This window comes from Chelmon rostratus, chromosome 2 (assembly GCF_017976325.1).
Source record: "Chelmon rostratus isolate fCheRos1 chromosome 2, fCheRos1.pri, whole genome shotgun sequence".
In the NCBI taxonomy this organism is placed as follows: domain Eukaryota; kingdom Metazoa; phylum Chordata; class Actinopteri; order Chaetodontiformes; family Chaetodontidae; genus Chelmon; species Chelmon rostratus.
This window is the reverse complement of record NC_055659.1, coordinates 18,894,082-18,916,996: the sequence shown is the minus strand read 5'-3', so window position 1 is coordinate 18,916,996 and position 22,915 is coordinate 18,894,082. Positions and strand designations below refer to the sequence as shown.

The 22,915-nt window shown below is 40.7% G+C and overlaps 1 protein-coding gene across 1 annotated transcript; it reads right to left on the bottom strand.

The window, feature by feature from the left end:
* Positions 1 to 2,148: 2,148 nt before the first annotated feature.
* On the bottom strand, positions 2,149 to 22,459 carry kdm5ba (lysine (K)-specific demethylase 5Ba). Its single transcript, XM_041952228.1, has 27 exons — positions 22,177 to 22,459; positions 17,031 to 17,108; positions 16,533 to 16,655; positions 16,223 to 16,393; positions 15,373 to 15,498; positions 14,926 to 15,019; positions 14,715 to 14,821; positions 14,395 to 14,553; positions 14,135 to 14,254; positions 12,438 to 12,596; positions 11,667 to 11,848; positions 11,380 to 11,542; positions 10,951 to 11,070; positions 10,307 to 10,501; positions 9,672 to 9,853; positions 9,213 to 9,337; positions 8,924 to 9,074; positions 8,285 to 8,405; positions 7,605 to 7,960; positions 6,580 to 6,718; positions 6,286 to 6,465; positions 6,034 to 6,192; positions 4,770 to 5,189; positions 4,500 to 4,590; positions 4,211 to 4,398; positions 3,855 to 4,118; positions 2,149 to 3,304 (listed from the first exon to the last, which is right to left on the bottom strand). Exons 1-27 carry the CDS (start codon positions 22,327 to 22,329, stop codon positions 3,167 to 3,169), a joined length of 4,464 nt encoding a protein of 1,487 aa, XP_041808162.1. The 5' UTR covers positions 22,330 to 22,459; the 3' UTR covers positions 2,149 to 3,166.
* Positions 22,460 to 22,915: the final 456 nt, after the last annotated feature.

Genomic DNA, 22,915 nt, shown 5'->3' with positions numbered 1-22,915 from the left:
TGTCTACATGACTGCTTCCTGCTGATGTTTTGAGCTCCTGAAGTAGAGAATAGAACAGTTCCTCTTTCGCAGGTCCATTTACAACCTCATTCGATCTTTGTGTATCTCCATAAGTGAGACACATTTTTGACACCGCAGCAAAGGGCCTTTAGCTGTTTAGTTTCTAGAGGCTCTAAGAAATCTTCAATCTTTATTGACCACTACCAGCGACCAGCAGGAACTACATGATGATATTAATGAAGCAAAACTCCTGAGCATCAGCTGAGAACTGGAACATTCTGTACCTATAAACATCTGGACATCCATCAAGAGGAATTTGCATCTGTAGAAAATATTCACACACATTTAAATATGAATAAATATCTCGAAATGTTTTTTTTAATGTCAGACATCATTAAAGAGTCAGCTGTCACATATGTGACATATCACTCTCACAGGAAAGTGTTCCCACTTGTGTCAAGCTCTCACCGGAGCTTGACTCCGATAGTGGCTGGTAGCTGAGAGAGTGCAGACAAGCAGTTTCCTCCATTATCATATCAGGTTTATCAGGACTATGAGATTTTAATTCAAAAAGCAAAAATTACTCCCGTCTACTTTTTACAGTTAGTTCGATACGATTGAAATAATTATGTAGATTTTCATCACTTTGACTTTGATGTTCAGTTCAGCAGTTATCCAGTTTCTAATAAAGTCAAAGATTGAAAGTTGTTGCTGACTTCAGCTCAGCATTCAACACAATCTCCCCCATGAAAGTGACTGACAGCACAGTCTGCAAGTGGATACTGGACATCCTCACAAACGGACCCCAGACAGCTCAGATTGGCCTCTACAGTTCAGAGGGAAATATTGTACTTTAAACTCAACCACCTTGATTAGAGAGCTTAACTTTGCACACTCAGAATTTGTGAAACCAAACACATAATCAGCAAATAAACTATGATACATTATTACAGACTAAATTACCCAATATTATATATATTATATAAGTTAGAAATCATTAAAATGGCAATTATTCAAGTAAAAGATTTGAGCGCTCCTTCCACCACTGAGGATGAGACCGGTTTCAGCTAAAATTCACCCTTTCACCCTAGAGTGCAGGGTGCCAACGCTACCCAGCATGTCAGGCCACGGCAGTATGTTCCACCAGCGAGACAGACAAGCTCCTGTCTCTGCTGATGAAGACAATCTGAAGCTGTCTTCTGACAACGCTACCCTGCAGGAAGAAATAGGGAAGCTGCAGAGCACACTGGGCACCCAGCAGCACATGGCCCAAGAAAACATCGACAGGTTGGAAAGGGCCTCAGAGGCCACAAAGGCAGGGTAGAATCAAATCTGTTGAAAAACAGATTCAGGACACTGCTAAAGTACTTGCTCTTCGATTTTCTTGTATTAGTGTGTTGTGAGGACGATTTAGATATAGTAAGTTTGTTCACACCATGGTAGAGACTGTATTGTTTTGGTGGGCTATGTGGTGTGACTGCACGACACAGGATTCCATGTATACTGGTCACAAAGACAAGTTCATAAAGATGCACAGCCATAGTGATTTCCCATGTAGACATACAGACATACAACCTCTGTCAGACCAGCATAACATCAGTGAAAAGTTCCCTTTAACTCCGCCTGTTTCTAGGTGAAACATCAACAGCACAGAAAATCAACAGATCTACTGTTCGAGACTTTCAGGTGACCTTGTGGAAGACATTGCCGTGTGCCAGGTGTGTGGTCATATCAGCTGCTTCAGACTGGACCTCCAGTTCAGGAAGAGGGATGTTTTTTTTTCTCAGCATGCAGATTATATGTAAATTACATTCCCCTCAAACCCCTCCTCTCCACAGGAAAACACTGAAACTGAAATCAGGGACCACAGAAAAAAACAGAGACAGAGGATTGTCATCGAAAAAAATATTAGAATACAAAAACACTGTCTAAACATAATAAAGTCATTTTTAAATAGCATACTACTACATTAATGTAGTCATACAGTGGGACTTTTATCAATGCCAAAACATCTTTTTCTAATACAAGCATTTAAATGTTTCCTTTTTCAGTTCAGGTCTTGTATTTTTGATGCCAAATTGCATTATTGATGGCAGGATTTTAAGTCACCATTCTGCTTCCATGTAAGAGGATTGACGAGTCCAGGCATATGGGAACAAACATTTTTATTTTATAATGCAAACTGCAACATATGAATGATATAATTTACCCAAAGGAGCAGAAAAAGGTCATATACCCGTGGCAAATAAATCACACAGCCTGTGTTAAATCTAAGTCCAACACAATATTTTCATCCTAAACCATAAAGGGAAACTCCACCTTCAAACAAAATGTACATTCCTTTGATGTCGGACAGTTCATACTTATTTTGTAAAAATGATCCAAGTCTCACCCAACGCCAGTAACAACAGATCCAGGACTATTCTTTTTTCCTCCACAGACAGCGCAAAAGGGAACCGCACTTTATATCAAAGTCAGTCATTTGTTAAGGGATATCGGCAAATAGTCAGGCGCAAACATGTGCACATTTTAGATCAACCAGCTCAGACGTACAGTCAGTGCTCTAGTTTCTGATTCAAGAGATTTCTCTTCACAAATCTTAATTGAGCTGTGTAATTTCATAGGATTCAAAAAAACGTTTCAGGGTTTTTGCTTCAAGAAGGCATTCTATCAAAGAATTTCTACGCACAAATATAGCTCAGCTGAAAACTGAACCTCAATTAATCAGTTCAGTTATTGCTTAGATAAATAATATTTACTCTACAAGAGAAAGATAAGTTTCACATTGTTCAGATGCAAGTTTAAAAAAAAAAAAAAAAAGGAAAAAAAAGCAGTTCTAAAATGTGACGTCAAATTGACTTTTTCTTTTGGTTGAAAAATCCCTGCGCTGTTGGTTCTCAAAACATTTTGCCATTTTGTACACCTGCATCAAGTCTTGGAAAGTTTCAGAAAGGATTAGTTGTTTGGCTGAAAAAAACAGCCATGTGGCAAAAACAGTGACAGAAGTCTTTTGTAACTCTGGAAAAACAGTGAATAGCACCATGTTCACAAAGGGCAAGCCAGAAGGTAAAGGGGAGAAGCCACACAGCACACAGAGTTCAGGTGTGCACTTAAATGCTGCGGCTCGCGACAAAACTGCTGATCCTTCAAAGTCACTTTTTGGTCTTCATTCTCCTCTGTCGTAGTCTGGCTGTGTGCAGCTTATGCAAATATACTCCTCCTTCTCTGCTCGCTCAGCAGACAGTCCGACACAGATCTGGTGGAACCACTGATTGCAGCTGCCGTCACATTGGACCCAGTTTACCTGAAAAGCAGCGAGATGGCGAGGAAAAATATTGTGTTATTAACGTGTTGTTGCCTTTTTTCTCATAGCTTTATCATTTTAAATATTGTAAATTTGAATAATCAAGAGCATGAAATCAGTCACAACCTCACATATGCATAGAGATATAATGATATTGGATATCGGTCTAATACTGACTGAAATAGCTGGAACAGGTATTGGTGGGGCGATCTCATACAGGATACCATTATTTAAAAAATAATAATTCAGTACATTCATATCTATAGATTTTACATTTTGTTTTACAAAGCTCAAGTCTTGACTGTTAAGAGAACAGCGTGTGGACTTGGATGTTTCCTTCTATGCACCTGTCTACGAGAAACCAAAGGAGTGGAGTCTTTACAGTCTAGTCTTAAAAAGTTAGGAAAGCAATGTTTAAGTCAGGTCTGATGCTGCCTTACACATAAAAGCCCACACACTGAGGTATACAGCTTATTAATTAAACACTGGCATCGGATGGGGACTCGGTATGGGCAGAGATATTTATTTGGTTAACTGCTATAAAACAAACCTCGTCGCCCTCTGGCTCTCTGCACCATGGTGCAGCACACAGTGAGTAGTCCTCCTCTGAATCTGAAGGAGCGGGGTCTGACACTGTGCGTGTGGGAGAACAAGTCCTCTTGGTTTCTTCACTCCTCTCTTTGCTTTTCTTAGACTTCTTTTTGCGGCACTTCTTGGCCTTCTCACTGTGCTGAGAGTCGGAGCTCTCCTTACGTCGCTTGGTCCTTTTGCTCTGACTGTTCATTGCCTCCTTCTTGACACTGGAATCTCCGCTCTACATTACAATAAATGCACCAAGAAGTACTGATTATATATCAAGGGCCATTGAGAATATGATCCACAAGCAACAAATTCTTTTGTCATTACCTTGTTGTGGTGGGGGCTCCCTCTTGGTGATGGTTGGTCCTGTACTGTGTTGTTCCCACAGGGGGCTCGATGTGAAGGCAGAGGGGCCAGTTTGTACAGCAGGTATCTGTACAGCTGCTCGGTTTCAGGCAGGGTGACCTGCAGCAGGAATCCCTCCACCATCAGCTCCTCCAGCTCAGGACCGAGACCTGTGACAAATATCATGAGCGACGGAGAGTTCAGAGGTGAGAGAAACAGAGGAAATGAAAAGTACGCGTATGTGCAAAGTGCTTGAAGTTTTAACACTGACCCTGCAGTGGAACAGACTGGTGCTCTGTATGAAAAAGTGAACCGTTTATTTCCTGAGGCAGATGTGATGTTACTCTGGGTCCAGCTCTCCCCTGAAACAATAAACAACCAACTTCAGTACGTTTGACAGTGATTGGTGGGTCAACAGCACCATCTACCACCTCTATCACCTCTATCACCTCTGCCGGGGAATCATATCAACAAAGCAGCAAAGAGGACGATCATCTATTGGACTATACTTGCACTGAGTTAAGCAAGTGTTTCCACTGACCATCTTTGAGACTTTCTCCAGCACTCCCTCTGTGCAGGCCTGCTGGACTCTGTGCTGCCACCGCACCGTCCTCTCAATGAGGAAGCGCAGGGCGTCTCCTTCCGGCAGTCGAACCCGAATCCTCTGCAGTGAAGCTAACAGGGGCAGGACCTTGTCCAGAGGGGGTTTCCTCGACCGCTGGCAGAGTGGGCAAAGCCAGGCTTGGCCGTACTCGAGCTCTGCGGTCGCTGAAACGCAGCCGCAGTGGAAAACCTCTCGACAGAGCTCACACTGTACCATGGCGCCCGAAGGAGCTTTTTGGCAAACACAAACGCTAAGTGCACAACAGTTTTCAGCAGGAAGAAGCTTGGACTCATTTGAAGCACGCAGAGCCAACAGGATCTCCATCTCCCGCTGGCGGACTTCAGCGAGAGTGGCCATCTGTGAGGGGGGAAAATTTGATTTTAATTAAACAGCCTCCGTTTACACTCTGACAGCAGATTGGGGGTTGTGACCCTCAAAGTAATGACACCACACTGTGTTGAAACAGCATGTTAATGATTGATAATAGATGAATCACTGGAAGTTTCCGTGTTCACTTTGTGAGACATCCGTCCTGCATTTTGTTGTTTTGTGGCCACCATAGTACACCCACAGGCTTTACTGCCCTGCAACAGGCCCCTCAGGCAGCGCATATTTCGAGGCTGAACCCCTGTTGGATATGGCAGGGTAAATGCTGTCCTGAGAGGCAGCACTTCAGAGCGCTTGCTCAGTTAAAATTGTGCTTTATTACGTAATTAACTCAAATGTTACAAAAACACTAAGTACACACAGGGTCATTGTGTAATTTTTAATAATGTATTTTTTTATGCTATATGCACGCTAAATTTACAAATGATAGTATGACAGTACAGAGAGACCACCAGGGAGAAATACGCCATACAGGGCAATTTTAGATTTACTCTTTTGGTAATTTTTCTTGTGTGTATTTAAGCTCCTATTAAGTCTGAACGTCTCAATTAAGTGTGAATGGATTTCAACTTTATGCAGTTTAAGTCCCCTTTTGACAGTTCTTTAACACTCTTTTTTTCCTCCTGTAATCAGCTTGGATTTTGGGATAGTAGCATTTCTTGCAAATTTACAACAAATGTAACTGTTAACACAAGAAGAAACAAGCTGTTCGTTGCAATTGTGAGAAATGTTAATAATCACAATTGTACAGTTTTTTTGGCGAGCCTAATTTAAGCCCTTGCTGTGGAAAAACATCAAATGCAGGTGCACTCACAGCAGAGGCAGAGTCCTTGCTCTCAGAGAGCGCTCTCTCCACGTCACACAGAGACTCCAGCTTTGTTGAAGATTTTTTAATGATCTGTGTAGCTTCTTTTGCTTTTTTAGATCTCGACTTTTGATGCCCGGACCCTACGTCACATCTTGGGCAAAGAACCTGAAAACATAAAAGCAAAGCACACGGTCATTTATTGTTTTTGATGTATTTGGAAAGCAGCTTTAAAATAAGCATGTACTAATATCCGTTTACCTCAAGGAGAGAGAACGGGGAGTTTTTCAGGAGGAATGTCTTTCCTGCGCTCTCCTTCCAGGTCTGAACGTCACTGACGAGAGCCTCCAGTCGACTCAGCGGGTCGAGCCTCACTGGAATGCCCTCTGCTCTGAGAACCAGCTCAGAGAGGCTGTCCAGCACAGGAATACGTCCCCCGAGCTGCAAGCATGCACACACCACATTTATAATCTGAACTCAACGCTTGGCCTGCAATGGTTGAGCTGGTTAAGTACTGAGAACAAAGAGAGTGGCTTAAGCTGAAGCATATTTCACCTGGAGTGCCTCAGCTTCATGAAGCCACTTCTTGGCCTTGGTGATGACATCCTTTAGCTGCAGACAGTTGGGCAGATAGGCAGGGATGTTTTCTACTTCTTGCAGAGCAGCATCAAGCGTTTCCATGCTATGATGTGGCCTGTGAAGTGACAGGAGCTTTAGTAAATACAGCATACATGTTCAGGTCTTATTTAATGTCTTCTGTTGGAGTGTTGGTGTTTATCTTCTGTCTCGTGTGTTTCAGTTTTGAAAGTTCAAAAAAAAAAAAATGCAATTTTGACAGATGTATATAAACATCAAATATGACATGAGGTGCTTGCTATGGCAGAGTCTGGTGCTTTAGAGTGTGCAGCTTCTGTGTAGCCATGGGTGGGTTAAGCACTGTCACAACAACATGATCCTCTTTATCCACCATGACCCAGCCCTGCAGACTTGGCACATTTCACTCTGCGCTGTCTGAAGTTCAAGCTGACTTCACGTTTTCACTTCACATCTGACACCATTGTTTAAGAAATTGTAAATTTACAAAACAAAGTATGAATTCAAGGTTTAGAAATACAGACTTTACTGTACTTCAACAAAGTTATAGTCAATAAGTTCACAACTGGAACCAAACTGGGGTGTCTGAATGCTGATTACTGTCGGATGTTTTATTCATTTTCAGAAGAGTATATGAGTATGCGTCAAAAAGGGTTAACAAATTAGCACATTCTGCTTAATTTATGTTTTACGCAGTGTCCCAACTTCTTTGTCTAATGGTAATAACTTGCAAACTGTTGAGGACAAAAATGATTGAACACTGAAAAAAGCTGTGGTATCAGACTTAAAACCTGGTAAATGAATCATACTTTCATTTAACTACAGAACAGTCCACATATTTTTTCTCCAGCCAAACCACAGCAAGGGAGTGACCCAAAAAAAAAAAAAAAAAAAAAAATTAAAACCTATGGAAGCTATTAGCTGGAAGCTGTTATGAAACGTTATGCAAATGCAATTTCAGACCCAGTGCAGCTCAACATCCTCACCTGGCTTCCATAAGGCAGAGCACCCGCTCCTCCCACTGCTCTGACACTGTCAGCAGCTCCTGCAGACGGGCCATGGCTCTTTCCACAGAGCTGTGAGGGGCCAAGCCCACGCCCTGGTCTATCAGCCTCCTCATGGTGTCCAGGCAGAGGCTTTCTGGCCGGCTGCTGGCTTGCTGAACGGCCTCAAGCCATCGGGCTTGCTCCAGTCTCTCCCTCAGCAGGGGCAGCTGAGGCAGCTCCACATCCAGGCCCAGGCTCACATCCAGCAGGTCCTGCAGCTCCAGCGGGCTGGGTGACTCATCGGACAGGAGACGTTCACTGCGCTGCTGGAAGTCATCCACCCGGGTCAACAGGTCCTGGGAGGTCACATTCAATAGGCATTTTGGGACTGATTTTTGACTGCTAGGACAAAATTCAAAAACTGAGCAAAATTCACTGACAAAGAAAAGAGAAGTTTTTCATTGAAAAGCTCTAATATGTGCTGATTTTTCTTTTTGTTTGCCTTTATTAGATAGTTACAGGTAGAGGAAGACAGGAAATGAGGAGAGAGAGAGGAGTATGACAGGCACAAAAGGTCACCAGCTGGAATCAAACCAGCAACGGTTGCAGCCGTGCAGTCATGTGGCATTTGGTGCTCCTACGTGCTGAGTTTTCAAAGAGTCTAATGCAAGCTGACTAACCTTCAATAAAGGAGCCTGTCGGATGTTGCATGGCAAGTTGTCAAACTGTCGTACAAAACACCTAAGCTCCTCCACAGTCAACTCGTTCTGGTTTTGAGACTTTCCTCCTCCAGAACGATACCTACAATACACACAAAAACTGCTCAACAGATTGATAAAAACAAGCATCAAAATGACACAATCATCTTTAACGGTTGAAATAAAGAACAGAACAATCTATTTCCAAACTGCGATGCAGTTTTTCAAGGCACCAGCCTTGAAAATACAGTCTGTACTCCGCTACCTTTTTCAATGAGCCCAACTACTGTACCTCCTATACTGAGACAATGGAGTAAATAACAATAATGAAGACAACTAGGGGGCAGCTCACACCAGAACATACTGAAAAACTGTAATTTCCAGAAAACTCAAGCACCTAAAGCAAACAGTAAAAAGATCAGTTTACCAATCCATCATTATATGCCGTAATTACACATTGTTGAGTGTGATGCATTATGGGTCCGAATCAACACGGCTGATTTTTATAGATGCAATATTTATTGTGTTATGTTCTGATTTTGATCCATGTGGAACTCAAGATTGAATTAATTTAATTTGAATTCAAACCACCGCGGGAGAGAACAATATTAAATCTCTTACCTCGTCTGCCTCTTTCCATTGAGAAGCTGTTGTGCCATCGCAGCGACTTTATCAGCCTCTGCGGTGACTATGCGGAGCTGATCCAGGAGGTTGTTTGGGGGGAACGCCTTGGTTTCTACCTGCTCTACGAGGCTGTGAAGCTCTTCCAAACCTGAAAGCAGTGCAAAGTCTTATAAAGTATAAAATACGAGAGAGTGTGGCCAGCTGTAGGATTAAGCTCATCTTCTTAAGATGGTAAAGGGCATATTTGAGAGAAGTATTTTGTAGTATGGATTTTTTTTTTCCTAACCTCTTTTCTTGATTCCTTTGTTCTCCAGGATGTCCTGCACACTACAGACCCATTCTTTATAGGACTCTGCACGCAGTGTCACTGATGCCATCATGGCATACAACTCATCCAGTGTAAACTTGTAACTGCAGGGAGACAAGAAAAAAACAAGGCAATGGATATGAGTGACTGTTGACATTTGTCAGGGCTCAGTAAAAAGCAAAGTTTCTCCTTCCTACTGCAAATTGTAAAATGACACTTGTCAATATTTACTTTGGATGGGAAACTGGACACAAGAAAGCTGTATTCATTTTACTTTTCATGGGAATAAGGAGCATTAAACAACAATTCATTTGTGCTCATGTGTTCAGACAAAAGGTAGCTTAGCTGATGCATATGATTCATAACAGTAGGAAAAACCAAACATGAGTCAAATTCAGAAGAGAGTATGTTCAGTTGTTGTGGTTACTGAAGACTCACTTGTGTGTAAGGTTGCTGTGAGGACAGGAGCAGAGATCCTGGGCGTGGTACAGACAAACCATCTTGCCAGGACTGCAGGCACAGGTGATGCCAGACAGGTAGCAGGTGGTCCGACACTTGCAGCACTGCTGCTCCTCGTCTGGGAGCACCTCATAATCAACTTGCCGAGACTGCACCACGCCCTGGGGAACCAAATTCAGTCATTAAAGCTTCAGAGGAGACAGATTAAGTAAATGAGACAGATGAGCAGACAAATAAAGTTGCCCAAACAAAATCCCATTTTATGATAAATGGCTTCAAAAGTTCAAAATTTTCTCTAATGACACATCATTATGGGTAGACCAGCTTTGCTATAACTGCCCCACAGGAACTCATACAACAAACTGAAAAATTAATGGCATTCAGATCTTACATTTCAAATGTGTTTTTTTGCCATAATTTCGACTGCTGTGAAAGTCAACTCATTGTGTCCTCTTAACTATTTGGAATGATATCCAACTTATTTGGGGACTTATTAGATGTGCTGAAATAATAAAACTACTGTATATCCTGCCATCATTGAACTGTTAATTTACTCGGTTCACAAAAAAAACCCCTAACCCTCACAGTGGATCCTAGAGATAAGAACAACTCACCATCCTTTCAATCTTCCCTCTTAGTTTCTCCTCTTCTTGGACCATGAGGACCATCTCTTTCTGGACTGTTGACGCCAGCTCGACATCCAGCATGTCGGCTTTACAGGCTATGTTACAGACCATCTCGTCATGGGAGAAGACACAGTACCTGCTCAGCTCGCGATAGTGTGCCACACATTTACGGCCAATGGGCATCTGTCAGGAAAATATATGGTCAAGATTGAGTTTAGGAGCGATGGGCCAATAGGAACTAATGAGGCAGAAAAATGTTGAATAACCACAGGGCTGTGTTCCTGAAAATCTGATCTTAAATCTGTGTTGAGGGTCTATAACAATTTGATTCCTGGTTTAATCCTGGATCTCAGCGTGAAATATTTAATACAAATTAAGTTATCATTATTATTATTATAACATTTTTGATAACTTTGTTTTCCACCAATTGCTATTAGCGTACTTAAATGTTACTGCTGCAGCAAAACATATTTCCCTGTCAAATCTAAAAGGCTCGGACAGATCTCCCCATGATTTTAGAGCTAAATCTTTATGAGAGGGTGGGTGGTGGAGAGGCGCTACAACATTTGAGCCAACACAAGTGTAAAAATAATACAGTCCTGTGCAACGAGAGTGGTAACAGATTTTCTTACCCAGTCCATGGTGCAAAAGTTGACAGCTTCAGCAAAGTTGAAGCCCTGGTTGAATCCACTGTGGTAAGCTCTGGGGAAAGTGATGACGAACTCGCCCGCACACTGGTTGGTGCGATAGATCTAGTAATCAGGATGAAAAGAAGGAAAAATTACAAGCTGTGCATGTCTAACAGTCCCTGTTTTTACAATGAACATAATCTTGATTTATTATGCACTTCAAATATTTGTTTTTTAAAAAGATCAAGACACTGCAACGTGTTAAAAATGTATATCTACTAGGTTAATGTCAGAGGCACATGGTGTTTGATTTATATGTACTGCATACTTTCTGTATGCATACATTATGTCACCACGTTCAGTGGATAACGATCTAGCTTTCAGAAAATTAAATGTGATGATCAGTAATAAGTGTAACAGTGAGCAGGTTACCGGGACGCCGTTGTTCATCAGCGTATTGGGATTCATGATGGTGACCAGCTGGTGAAGGAGGTCTGGCTGGGACTCAAACAGCTCAGGCGCCAGATTCTTCATGACTGACTCGAGGTGCTCCGCAGCGTAACCAGGGGCCCCATACCAAGTCTTCGGCTCCCCCCTGCACATATGCCGAAAACTGTTAGTGGAAAAACACTGACTTTCTCACACTACGAGCAGTCTGATGCTTGTTCAAACTGCTAGTTTAAAATAGAATTACATATAGTATAGAAAGTGCACCCTACCAGTGAAGATAATTTATGGAGTAGCTCCAGTGGTCTTCAATATGCCAGCAGAAGGAGGAGAAGCACATGCCCACATACAGCCAGGGTAACTTCATCCCACAGATGTCGGCTGTAACGTGAGTCAGCACTGAGGCATCCAGCACTGGCATGTTATTCAGGTTCCAGCCGCTGCTCAGGTAATGCTGCAGGGCAGAGACAGGTCAGCGCTCCATTTAACTTCTTACTCAAATATAGGCCTGACCAGCCAGCATCAGAGTTACTATCAACGGGAAAACTGATCGTGACATTATCAATGGTGTTTATTTTCCCTGCTGATAGCCAAAAATCTAAATTACTTTTGATGAAAAACCCAATGTCATTTGCAGAATTTAAATGATATTTTGCTTTGAAGATCAATGTATAGTGGGGGGCATTTCATTTAAACAAGTGGCATGAAAAAAATATTAATCTTTGAAGGTTGTGAAAGTTAATGTTTCGTAATATTTTACAGACACATTTTTAGAGTTTCCAATAACGTTATGTTCAGTGAATTCAGGTAAAGACACTAAATCTTGAAGAAAAATAAAGATAGAACATTATTCATCCAGAAGGAAATTGTTGTGTAGTAGTTGCAGTCCAAAGAAGGACAGGAGTATAAATATGTAGAGGGCAAGTATAAAATATCAATTAGGTGCAAATCCAAAATACACACAATGCCATAAGTATTGGGTATATTTTAGATTTGCACCTTGAATATAATACATCATATCCATGGCAGCAGACAGATTGTACCTCATCGTCAGGAGAGATTTCAAAATGGCTGTTCCTCACAGGGAAACCACTCCCAAACTCCTTGGAGGCGATGTCTGCGCCGTACTCCACCGTGACATCCTCCTCGATGGTGCTCACTAGACGCCAGAACTCCTTCTCCACCAGCTCAGTAGGAACCATCTAAAATACAGAAGATGGTGCGATTGAGTACTGAATTAACAAAAATCTAGAAACCAAAGCTAATTTAGCTAGTTTCATCACAAGTTCAAACAGATTCAGAAAAGTGTTTCTACCATCACTCCAACACATGCCTGAGAGCGCATGCTGGGACCAACTGGCAAGAACGTCGTCTTTTACATGAAGTCATCTAGACAAATTTTATTATCTCAAACTTGTTGCTCACAAGGTCTGCTTCTCCCTGCCGGACCTCTAACCTCTTCACTGCTTTCCCTCTCTTCATGCAGTAAGAGTAGACCCACAGGGTGTGTGTGTGTGTGTGTGTGTGTGTGTGTGTGTGAGGGGAGCAACATCTGATAAGACAAACAGGACTCTCTCTGAAGTGCGTTATCAAAGCATTCCTTTGTTCCAGTCCAAAGTCATAAAACAGAAAAAAAAGGGAGGCCAGAACTATTTTCCTCGAAGATCCAAAATCTGCTTCACGTCTCAGTCAACATGTTTGCAATATAAATAGACCAATTTCAAATAATAAATATTTTGTGTGTTTGATGGTCGAACACTTTATCACACCAGCACTATAACAACAAACTTGTTTCCACTGTGCCAAACATATTATGTTTTGTATCTTATTATAACACAAGTCATGACAGTATTGGAAAAACTGCTTTAACATTTCTGTCCTGTTAAACATACAAGATATGTTCAAATTTAATGAGAGAAGAGCATCTGATAGCAGGGGCTTAACCCAGGCAAGGTGCCAGGATTTCAATTCTGGATGGGCCAAAGAAATTTTGGCCGAGCCTTTTAATTACAGAGTTAATACTGTTTGCCTTCCTTTAATGGTTTATAACTGGTAGTCTCACTAAAGCAGAAATGACAGATATCATGCTTTAGAAGGCTTTAAATCTTAGCTAGATAGCAAGAAAACCTACCTGTGACTGTCTGCATTTATTAGAAGTGGGGTATAGCGGGTATACTGCATACCGTTGTTTCTAGGTTTTTCTGCTCTCAACAGGAAATGCATTTGCAGCTATGCAATTAGACAGTGCCTGCATGACTGTAGATGGCAGCATACCTAAACAATCATACATGCAGATTGCTATGAATCTAGTATTATTATGCATTTTCCTTATGCGAGTGAATTTCTTCCCCATACCTTAAGTTGGTTCAGTCATTGATCACATCCTTGCTCTCATTTCAATCATCTGTACCAGCTAAAACAGTCAACTTAACTATGAAAATTATATTAAAATAATTCAGTTAATAATAGACATAGTTACCCAACTCAGTATCCCATATTGTATAGGGTGTATCATGTTTTCTCATCTCTCTGTGCATATATGTGCACATTTCACCTTCATATAAATGAGAGAAAGAGCAACTGTCATCCATTTATTTCCAACAGACAGAAGCTTTAACATCAGTAAACAGTGATATATAACCAACCACACTTGAACTAGTGATTGCGATGTGTAGTTACCAAAATATGTTGGCTAAGTAGGATTTAAAACCACTCAGATATCCAAAATGAAGGGACTCACATGAACTGGCATGTTGAAATAGTCAGACTTGAAGGAATCAGCCATATCTCCGAAAGTTTGGAGGGTGTAGCTCCTGCTGGCCTGCTCAAAGCCAAAAGCAACAGCAGGTTTGCCGCATTCCTGTGACAAAAAAAGACGAAATATTATAAATATAATATCATATCTGTGGATATCAGACAGGTGATAGCACTCTTGTTCCCAATTACGAGCTCCTCTGGCAGGATTTAGCTCCCGGGAGGGTTGGAGGGTCTGCAGCTCACCTGAGCCAGACACTTGGGACATCTCCAGTCGCCTTTGGGAACGTCGTGGAGGGGAGGGATCAGACAGAAGGTGTGATAGCTGTCATCACAGCCATCACACAACAACAGGCGGTCCTCAGCAGCGCCACTGCCACATACCAGGCACATGTACTGGTCCACCTGAGTAGATAGACAATCAGTAGTGCTGCTTTTGTTCAGTGATGTGTAATTTTCCTTGATACGTCTCATTTACAGCTGAGTACAACGCTACAACATGCATGAATTTTTTATCTGCAAAATATTGGAATTATCGTAGTGTAAGCACAAAACAATAAACTTACTTTATTCAAGGGAGGTTTGTTTATCTTATTTAATACAGTTTCTTCATAATATGTGGAATCCTTGTGTTCATCAGGCTCTTTTTTCACCTCACTGACCGCCATCCTCACTGAAAGACAAGGACCAAGGCTCAATGGAAGCTTTGAGATTCTCTAGTAATGTCACTCATTGTAATCAACACATTCTCCTTTTCTTTGCTTGCTTTGTTCTTACCAGGTTCTGGTTTGGCACAATATGTTCCCATCCTCCTCCTGAGATTGGGACGATTCTCACAAATTTCCCCAGGTTCCATTTTAACACAGCCTCTCTGTCGGAGTCATAGCGAGAGTCAGAGAGTGAGAGAGAACAACAGTTGTACATTTTACTGGGTCTTCAATAAGATATGAAGGAAACCTTTTTACACCAGACAACTGGTGGGGAAAATGTGTGGCTTGACTCTTAAATGCAAAATGGCCCCAATAGGTCTGGCCACTGTATATATTAAGATCAGCTCATCTCCAGTCATATCATTCCTGTGTTCTGTGTGTGTGGACTGCATATGAATACACACATTTACTAAAACGTCCGGCTTTAAAAACACACATATCATATCATACACATAATGAAATAAACATGGCACAAGAGAAAATGTCAGCAAACAAAGGAAGAGATCAGACTCACTTCAGATCTCATGCGCTTCGCTCTGCGAGCGATGCTGCAGGTCTCCTGGGGCTGGACAGACTGCCGCTGCGGCAGGTCATGAGGGGTGTACTCCTTATCTTTAGTGTCATTGGTCAAGGTGGCCCTCTGCAAACAGAAGGTAAATGTCTCAAACAACACAATGTCACACAATGAAAAAACTAAATATACAAAAAACTGTGTCGATAAGGAATCTAATCGATACAATCCTGCTGCAATCCTGCCCGCATGACACAATGGAATTTATGAGAGCTTGCAGCTAATAGACTGACATCCCGGACACTATCTTTGAAAGAATTTATCTGTACTTGTAAATCTATGTTCAGACTGTGTCAAGAGTTGTTGATTTGACTGTATTGTGATTTTTGATGCTTACTGGATTGAAAAATGCTCTAGCTGTTGTTTCAGTCCAGAGTAAACAAACTTGCCGTTTTTGATAACAGTCTCACTGCTTCATCAGCACTGCAGACGACTGAGGCTGAGACATGTCGGTAAGAGACCAAACATTCAATATCTGGCACTGCTACCATTTTTTCTACAACATTCTCAAGACCAAACTAAAACAAAAGTCAAAAGACCACTTTAATTCCATTAAAATAAAGATTTTCATCAATGACAATACTGACAACTATAATAACAATACTGTGCGCACTGAGCTGGTAGAGAAATGATTGTTGTCAGTACCTATAAGTTTATAACAATAAACTGTGTAGCCTGAAAAGGCACTCTAATGGACTATGAATTCTTCCAATAAACATCCACTTAACTGTGAACAGCCAGTCTAGCTACTGCTGTTGTACTGGGAAAAGAAAACATAAGCAATTGGACGTACAGGCAGATTGTCTCCAGTCTGGAAGACATTATATGGGTAGAGGATCCTCTCATAGTGTGCCCGCAGATGAGAGCCAATAGCCTTGCCTGGAGCAAAGCCCATCTTGACAGATATCTTAGTCCAGCGCCGCTCCCTGCAAACTGCATCGAAGCCGCCTTCTTCATTCACCAGCTTTGAGAGGGAGAAAGTCTGTATTCAGTCTGTATGTGTAGGCAGCGGTTTTATATTCATAGGATTTTTTTTGTGAATATACATGAATAAATGGTGATCTTAATACAGTACCGATCTCAAAACCCACATTTGCACATACCTTATTCAGCTGGTAAAGATCCAAAATCTTTCTTTCCACATGAGGGATTTTCAGAGTGCATCCTTGAAGCTCCCAGAATTTTGCTATTTGATCCAGGAAGTTGAGCTTAACTCTGGTCTGAGCCTAACAGCAAAAAAGAAAAAAAAGAAAGAGGCTTATGTTATGCATTGCCCCTGACCTTTGTTCAGATGTTGTCAACTCCCTAAAACCATTACCTACTAAAATAACCCTCTTACCATTTTCTTTTTTGGCTAATGTTAAATTTAAATTTTTTTTCTCTCAGCAAATCTGACTGACCACAATAACGAACCAGTTTCACAAGGATTTATCTGATCTTTTAAAGCATATTTTACATTTGTATTGTTTGTGAAAAATGGTAGGAATAATATAGTGATAACATGTAGCCATAAAATCATCAATTGCCAAATACTACACACCTCATTCATACATACTGAATTTTATGTGTCTAAATTATGTAAGCAAAACAAATGAATGTACCTCCAGCTCATTAAGCCTTTGTATCCGTGGTGTGAATTTCAGTCTGTCAACATCGCAGGCAAATGGTGGCTGCCAGTCCTGGGAGGATTAAAAAAAAATAAATAAACATTTTATTAAGCAGACTGACACTGAATCTTTGATGGTCACACTGAAACAGATGCCTTTGAAACCAAATTTTGTTTGCAGATTAGTCACTCAGTAAGAGAGAGAGTACATCATGTACGACAAGGTCCCATAGGAATGATGGGTAGTTTAAGTCAAACCACTCAAAACAAGCCTCCTCCACGGATAAGGCTGGCAATCCTGTAGATGTTTTTTGTCAACAAATCCCATGAAAACACCAAAACCAACTATGTGTTAGTCAATCCCTCCATATTTTCAGAGCTGCTCAGCCTGCTCTCAGCTCCAAGCTATTAGATCTAATTGACTTAAATCTTTAAAAACAGGTCATGAGTATATACTGTACTTTCATTTAAAAAGCACAAGTAATTCCTTAAACCAGGTGGGCACTGTAATTTTTATGAATTGCTACTCAAACAGAATACATTTTGTTTTTGCTGCAGACTATTTTCAGCCTCAGATTTGGTGCACTGGTGGGTATTTACAGCTGCAGGACAGTGTATGTGGGATTGGCCTTAAAATAAACCATTACCTTGAACAAATAAAAATCCATTCACAGTACTGCAGTTTTCTTTTTAATGTTTTAAATTTAAAGTTCTTGGCAACAAATGAACAGAAAAATAACTGTTGCTTCTTATCCCTTTAGTGTGATATTTTAACATCTATCCTCTGATCCTCTTTACAAGCACGTCTGTAGATCAAGAATAAAACTAATCCTGACTATACACTCGTCTACATATCCTAAAGACTGCAGTTCTTCTAGTAAACCCATAGACTGTCACTAAATGCAGACACAAGCAAGTCATAGTGTGTCTGTGCAAACATGCATAACGCTGTGCCGAGGGAGTCAGGTTGGTCAATATTGGTACTGAATAATGGTTGATTATATGGAGATCTTTCTGAGACATCAATTTTGCTAATGTTTTGCACACAATAAACTATATGGTAAATAATGAGATTTACATGATTTGCATTCATTTATACTGCATGGCTATACTAGAGGTGATGTCAAACTAAAGACCAAAATTTAAAAATGTCTTGTCTAAATGCTTGTCAAAGCCTTTGAACTAAAGCAGAGTTTTTTAATCAAGTAACACAAATATGACCATGATAGGATTCCACAAAACACAAAAAGATATCACGCTGCTGCCGTGTGTGTGATTGTGTGTTTAGTGTTTAGTCTCTTACTGACAGACTAAACACCGACATGTCTGATATTAATGCATTTGCACACTCTTTTAAAGCAAACCTACCCACGCTAGACTACACAACTTCCTGCAAGACCAGAGAAAATGGTGTCTGGTGGTGGCTCAAGAGTCAGCAAGATAATCTCAGTTTTACACCATTGAATGTGTGATACACTACAGCTTATTTTTTAATGAATGAGAATGTTAACAAATGAGAGAAAATTGTGTCAGACAGTGTGACAGAAAGTGTGCTATCCTGGTAGCACACTTTCATATATAATATAATACATATAATGGTACATGGTGTCATAGTCTGACATGGTTGTATTGTTAGTTTGGTCACTAAAGAGTTGTTTTAGTAGGAACAAGACTAAACACATAGAGGTGAAACATTGCAGCTATTTTTACAAATATTCCAACATACCAGTAATTTCTGACACTGAGGAACAGACACAACAGCAAATGTTCTCAGACAAACTGCCACTGCATTACACCAACAGAACAAACCTGTTTGTCTAAATCAATCTAAAAGAATCCCTTATCACAACCTAAAACAACTATTTGTATTTTGGGTATCTGCACAAAATTAGATTGTTGCATATTCAAGCATTTCTCATTCACTCTTAGGACAGAGTAATTTGTGGGGATACATTAACTTGTTATTATACACGTATCATAAACAAATGAAGCCACTAACACTGAGATACTGTCATATTTTTGCCATAATATTCACCAATCACATCTTAGCATCAAACTCCCACTGTCAACCCACTGCAATGAAATGGTAATGTGCCACATTAGCATGCAAGATATGTAAACTGATCATGTGACCCCGGCTCAGCTGGCCTGGAAATTAGGCTACAGCTCTGGACCCAATTCAAACTTTAACTATCACAGTGTTTCTTCTGGTACAGAAACACATTACATTTTTAAAACGGTGTAGGGACAACAATGGCAGCGTTAACACCATTATATCATCTGTAAACAAAGCTCGATTAGATCCACAAATGTCCTGGCACAAAAGGAAAACAATTGTTTTGAAACATATGGAACTGCACTGTTTTTTTGTTTGTTTTTTTTTAAACATGCAGGTCTGACCACACCAGTTATGATTACAAGTGCAATTTTGGTCAGACCATGTCAAGCCTACCACCAAATACAAAATGACTAATACAAGTGGTGAGACGTTAACCACAAATGGCCCCAAGATATCACTGAAAATCATTTGCATATGTGCTGCTCACATCTACAGTCAAAATATAACCCATGCAAAACCTCTGAGAGAATACTGACCGAATACTGTGCACCCAAAAATCACTGACTGAAAACAGGTTTTGGTGTAATGTCTTCTTCGTTTTTTAAAACAAACAAACAAAAAAAACTTTCACTTTTTGTTTATATAAAAGAAAAAGAAAAGGGAAACAAGAAAGAGCAGATCCCAGGCCAGATGATATCTAAAGGAACACAGGATGGTACATGCACGTTACACGTGTACCTTCACCAGACAAGCCTCCAGGATGCCCAATGCTCTTTACACAAACACACAAAACCAATGTAAAAACTTAAGACAGGGCTCAACAGCTCAGATTCACATTGCTGAAGATTTACGTTTGTTTGGCCCACACACCACCCTGAAGCCAAATTCTGATCTGAATGTTCAGAAGAAACTGGTGGTGTGTGGCACAGCACTGCAGGCCATGGTGCTTACACAGTGCAGAAAAATGATTTGAATTCAAGTTCAATTCTCCTTTTGGTACATGAATCAGTTTTATACACCAGTGTACACTAAAAAAGTGGCCATTGCATTGGAATTTTTTGCTTTTTGCTTCTCACCATATGGTATTTAGTTTAAAAAAAGAAGTACCTTGCATTTTAAAACTGCTCACTGGGGTCATAAAAATGGCAGTAAATACAAACGACTTGCAGTGAGATCTTAAAGCCGAGCAGGCTAGAAAACGGTACTTTGTATCTCAAGTATTTATAAATGACAAAAATACATTAAAGATCTGCATTGTAAAGTTGCAACGAATGATCAAATAGTTGTCAACCATTAAACTGTTAATGGGCCTGAGTAATTTTTTTTTTTTTTAAAAAGGTCTAAATTATCTGATTGTAGCTTCTTAAATGTGGATATTTCCTGGTTTCTTTAATAGTATCATCTAAATATCTTTGGATTGTGGACAAAAAAAAGACATTTGTGGACATCATCTTGGGCTTTGGGAAACAAAGATTTGACATGTTTAATAATTTTCTGGCATTTTATAAACCAAACAACTAATTGACTAGTTGAGAAAATGATGGACAGATTGATCGACAATGAATATAATCATTAGCTGCAGCCCTAATGCATTGTGGAGTAAAATGCTCATGTGCTGGTCAAAAACAATGCAGTCAGTGGGACCACAAGCAGTTCCTCAGTCCATCCCATGTGAGGATAAACGTAGACTATTAACACTGCCTTCTTTTGTTTACATGAGCTGTGCATTTTCAGCCATGCCTTTACGTGTAGGTTTCTTTTTGGTCGAGCACACATGAAGCTGTCCCCCACCCTTTTTTGGTTATACTGCAGCCCATTCAGCCTCACCCGCCCAGTCTAACCGTGCAAAATGAGCTTTAACAGCCTCCCAATTTCAACTAAAAAAGACGAGTCTCATGCTATCTGATGGCATGCAGATCCCCAAAAACAATTTCTATCCAGGACCTTAGCACTTTAAAACTCACACACTGATAACTACCAGGAGTTACGTCAGCCATCAGTCATGGTGATATTATCATTTGTTTCAGTTGCCCTTTATCTAATTTGTGTGCTTGGACACACCCTTGAATCCACCCCCTCCAATCACAATGTATCAGAAATAAGGTCAATGTGATATTCATTTGAATTCTGTCCATTTCAGGGAGAAAACTATTTCATCTCCTTTCTGTCCTGAAATACTTTTGTCTCCTGTTGTGTTAGGGAAGTGTGGACAATGGCAGAATAACCATCCATTTAGAAAAGAGCCAATAATAACAATAATGATGATAATCACAAGACGTCCGACAGTTGTTTTCACAATAACGATATAAGGTGGTTCTGCAAGTCTAAAATACTTAACTAACAAATTAATGCTGTCAGCAATTTGGCAATAAACGCATTAAATAAAGTTTCAGGCGTAAGTATGATAAAACTATGACAAAAACGGAGTGTCCGTTGAGCTCGGTGTCGTAGAGACCTCTCTCTCCATAAACAGTTGGTCACCGAGCACGTACGTAACGTTTCCCAGCGTTAACGTTACATGTCAGACATCTGCAGCTTTAAACAGGCCGGATTAACGTTAGCTAGGTTACCTCACGCTAGCTAAATCCGTCAAATCCCATCGGGAAAGTTAGGCTATACGACTAGCTAACTGTTTAAAAGCAGTGGTAACACGGCTGGTTTAAACTGCGGGTGAGCTAACGTTATTTCCGTGCTCCCAGTTCAGGAAGCGTTTCATTCTGCGCTAACGTAAACACTTTCAATTATATTTGCGTATATGCAAACTTCAGCGTTTGAATTATTTTTGAAATCATACTCCGTAAGATGGTTGTTCTGTTGAATACATACATTTTTGTTGGGAGGTTAAAAACTTAATCAGGACACAGATTTCCTCCAGAGAGTGCTTCGCTATCGTTGAAGCAAACACAACACACTCCAAGCTCAGGCTAGCTGACAATTCAACTCGGCAGCCGCAATCCGCCATGTTGAAAATCCGTCTAAAACACAACTTTGCCTGCTAATCTAAATTACCAAGGGCAGCTGAGGCCAACACACCACGCTAAAAACAAACTTGAAGAACTGTCCAAAATGAAGAAATACTCACCGGCGGCGGTCGGATCTTACAAATGCCAGTTTTCTCTGCAATGGGTCGTATTTTGTTGATGTACGCAAAAGGGTCGGCAAATTCCTCCCAGCTGGGCTCAAAAACAGGGCACTCCGGAGGGGGAATGAACTCATTCAGCTGAGGTTGAGTCATCGTTGCATCTTCGTTGTGACTGTAGCTGAAATATTCTGAAGGGCTTCTCACGCCAAATACGCTTGCTATGAATTTCCGTCTATCAGTTCATGTCCACTCTCCACTCATTGAACTCAAAGACGAATTATCTAGTTGGAGACGAGAAGGTGACAGCCAGTGACTGTGTACCTCCGCTTCAAAAAATAGATACGCACAAATGATTTAGGCTACAGTCCTTTGTACACCCAGTCTGTGGCTATCTCTCACAATACAGGCACTGTTTCATATTCAATACTGATTGCTTTTTAGCACATCGATACAGTTTGTATATTGTGTGTTTATATCGATTTAAATGAGTTAAATGTCCGCGGGACTGTGCTCGAGAAGAGAAAACGTATTAAACATCATTCAAATCTACTTCGGTACCGTCTGAAATAAACTGCAGCGGAGTTTTCTCTCCCATACTTCACACTTTGTGATTATACTACTCTTTAGTAAAGGATTATTGGTTTATTGGTTCCGTGGTTTCCTCACAGATGATCGCTCCCCTGTTGGATGAGTTTGATTCGTTCACCACTATGGCCCGTTGGTTACTGAGTTTAGTCGG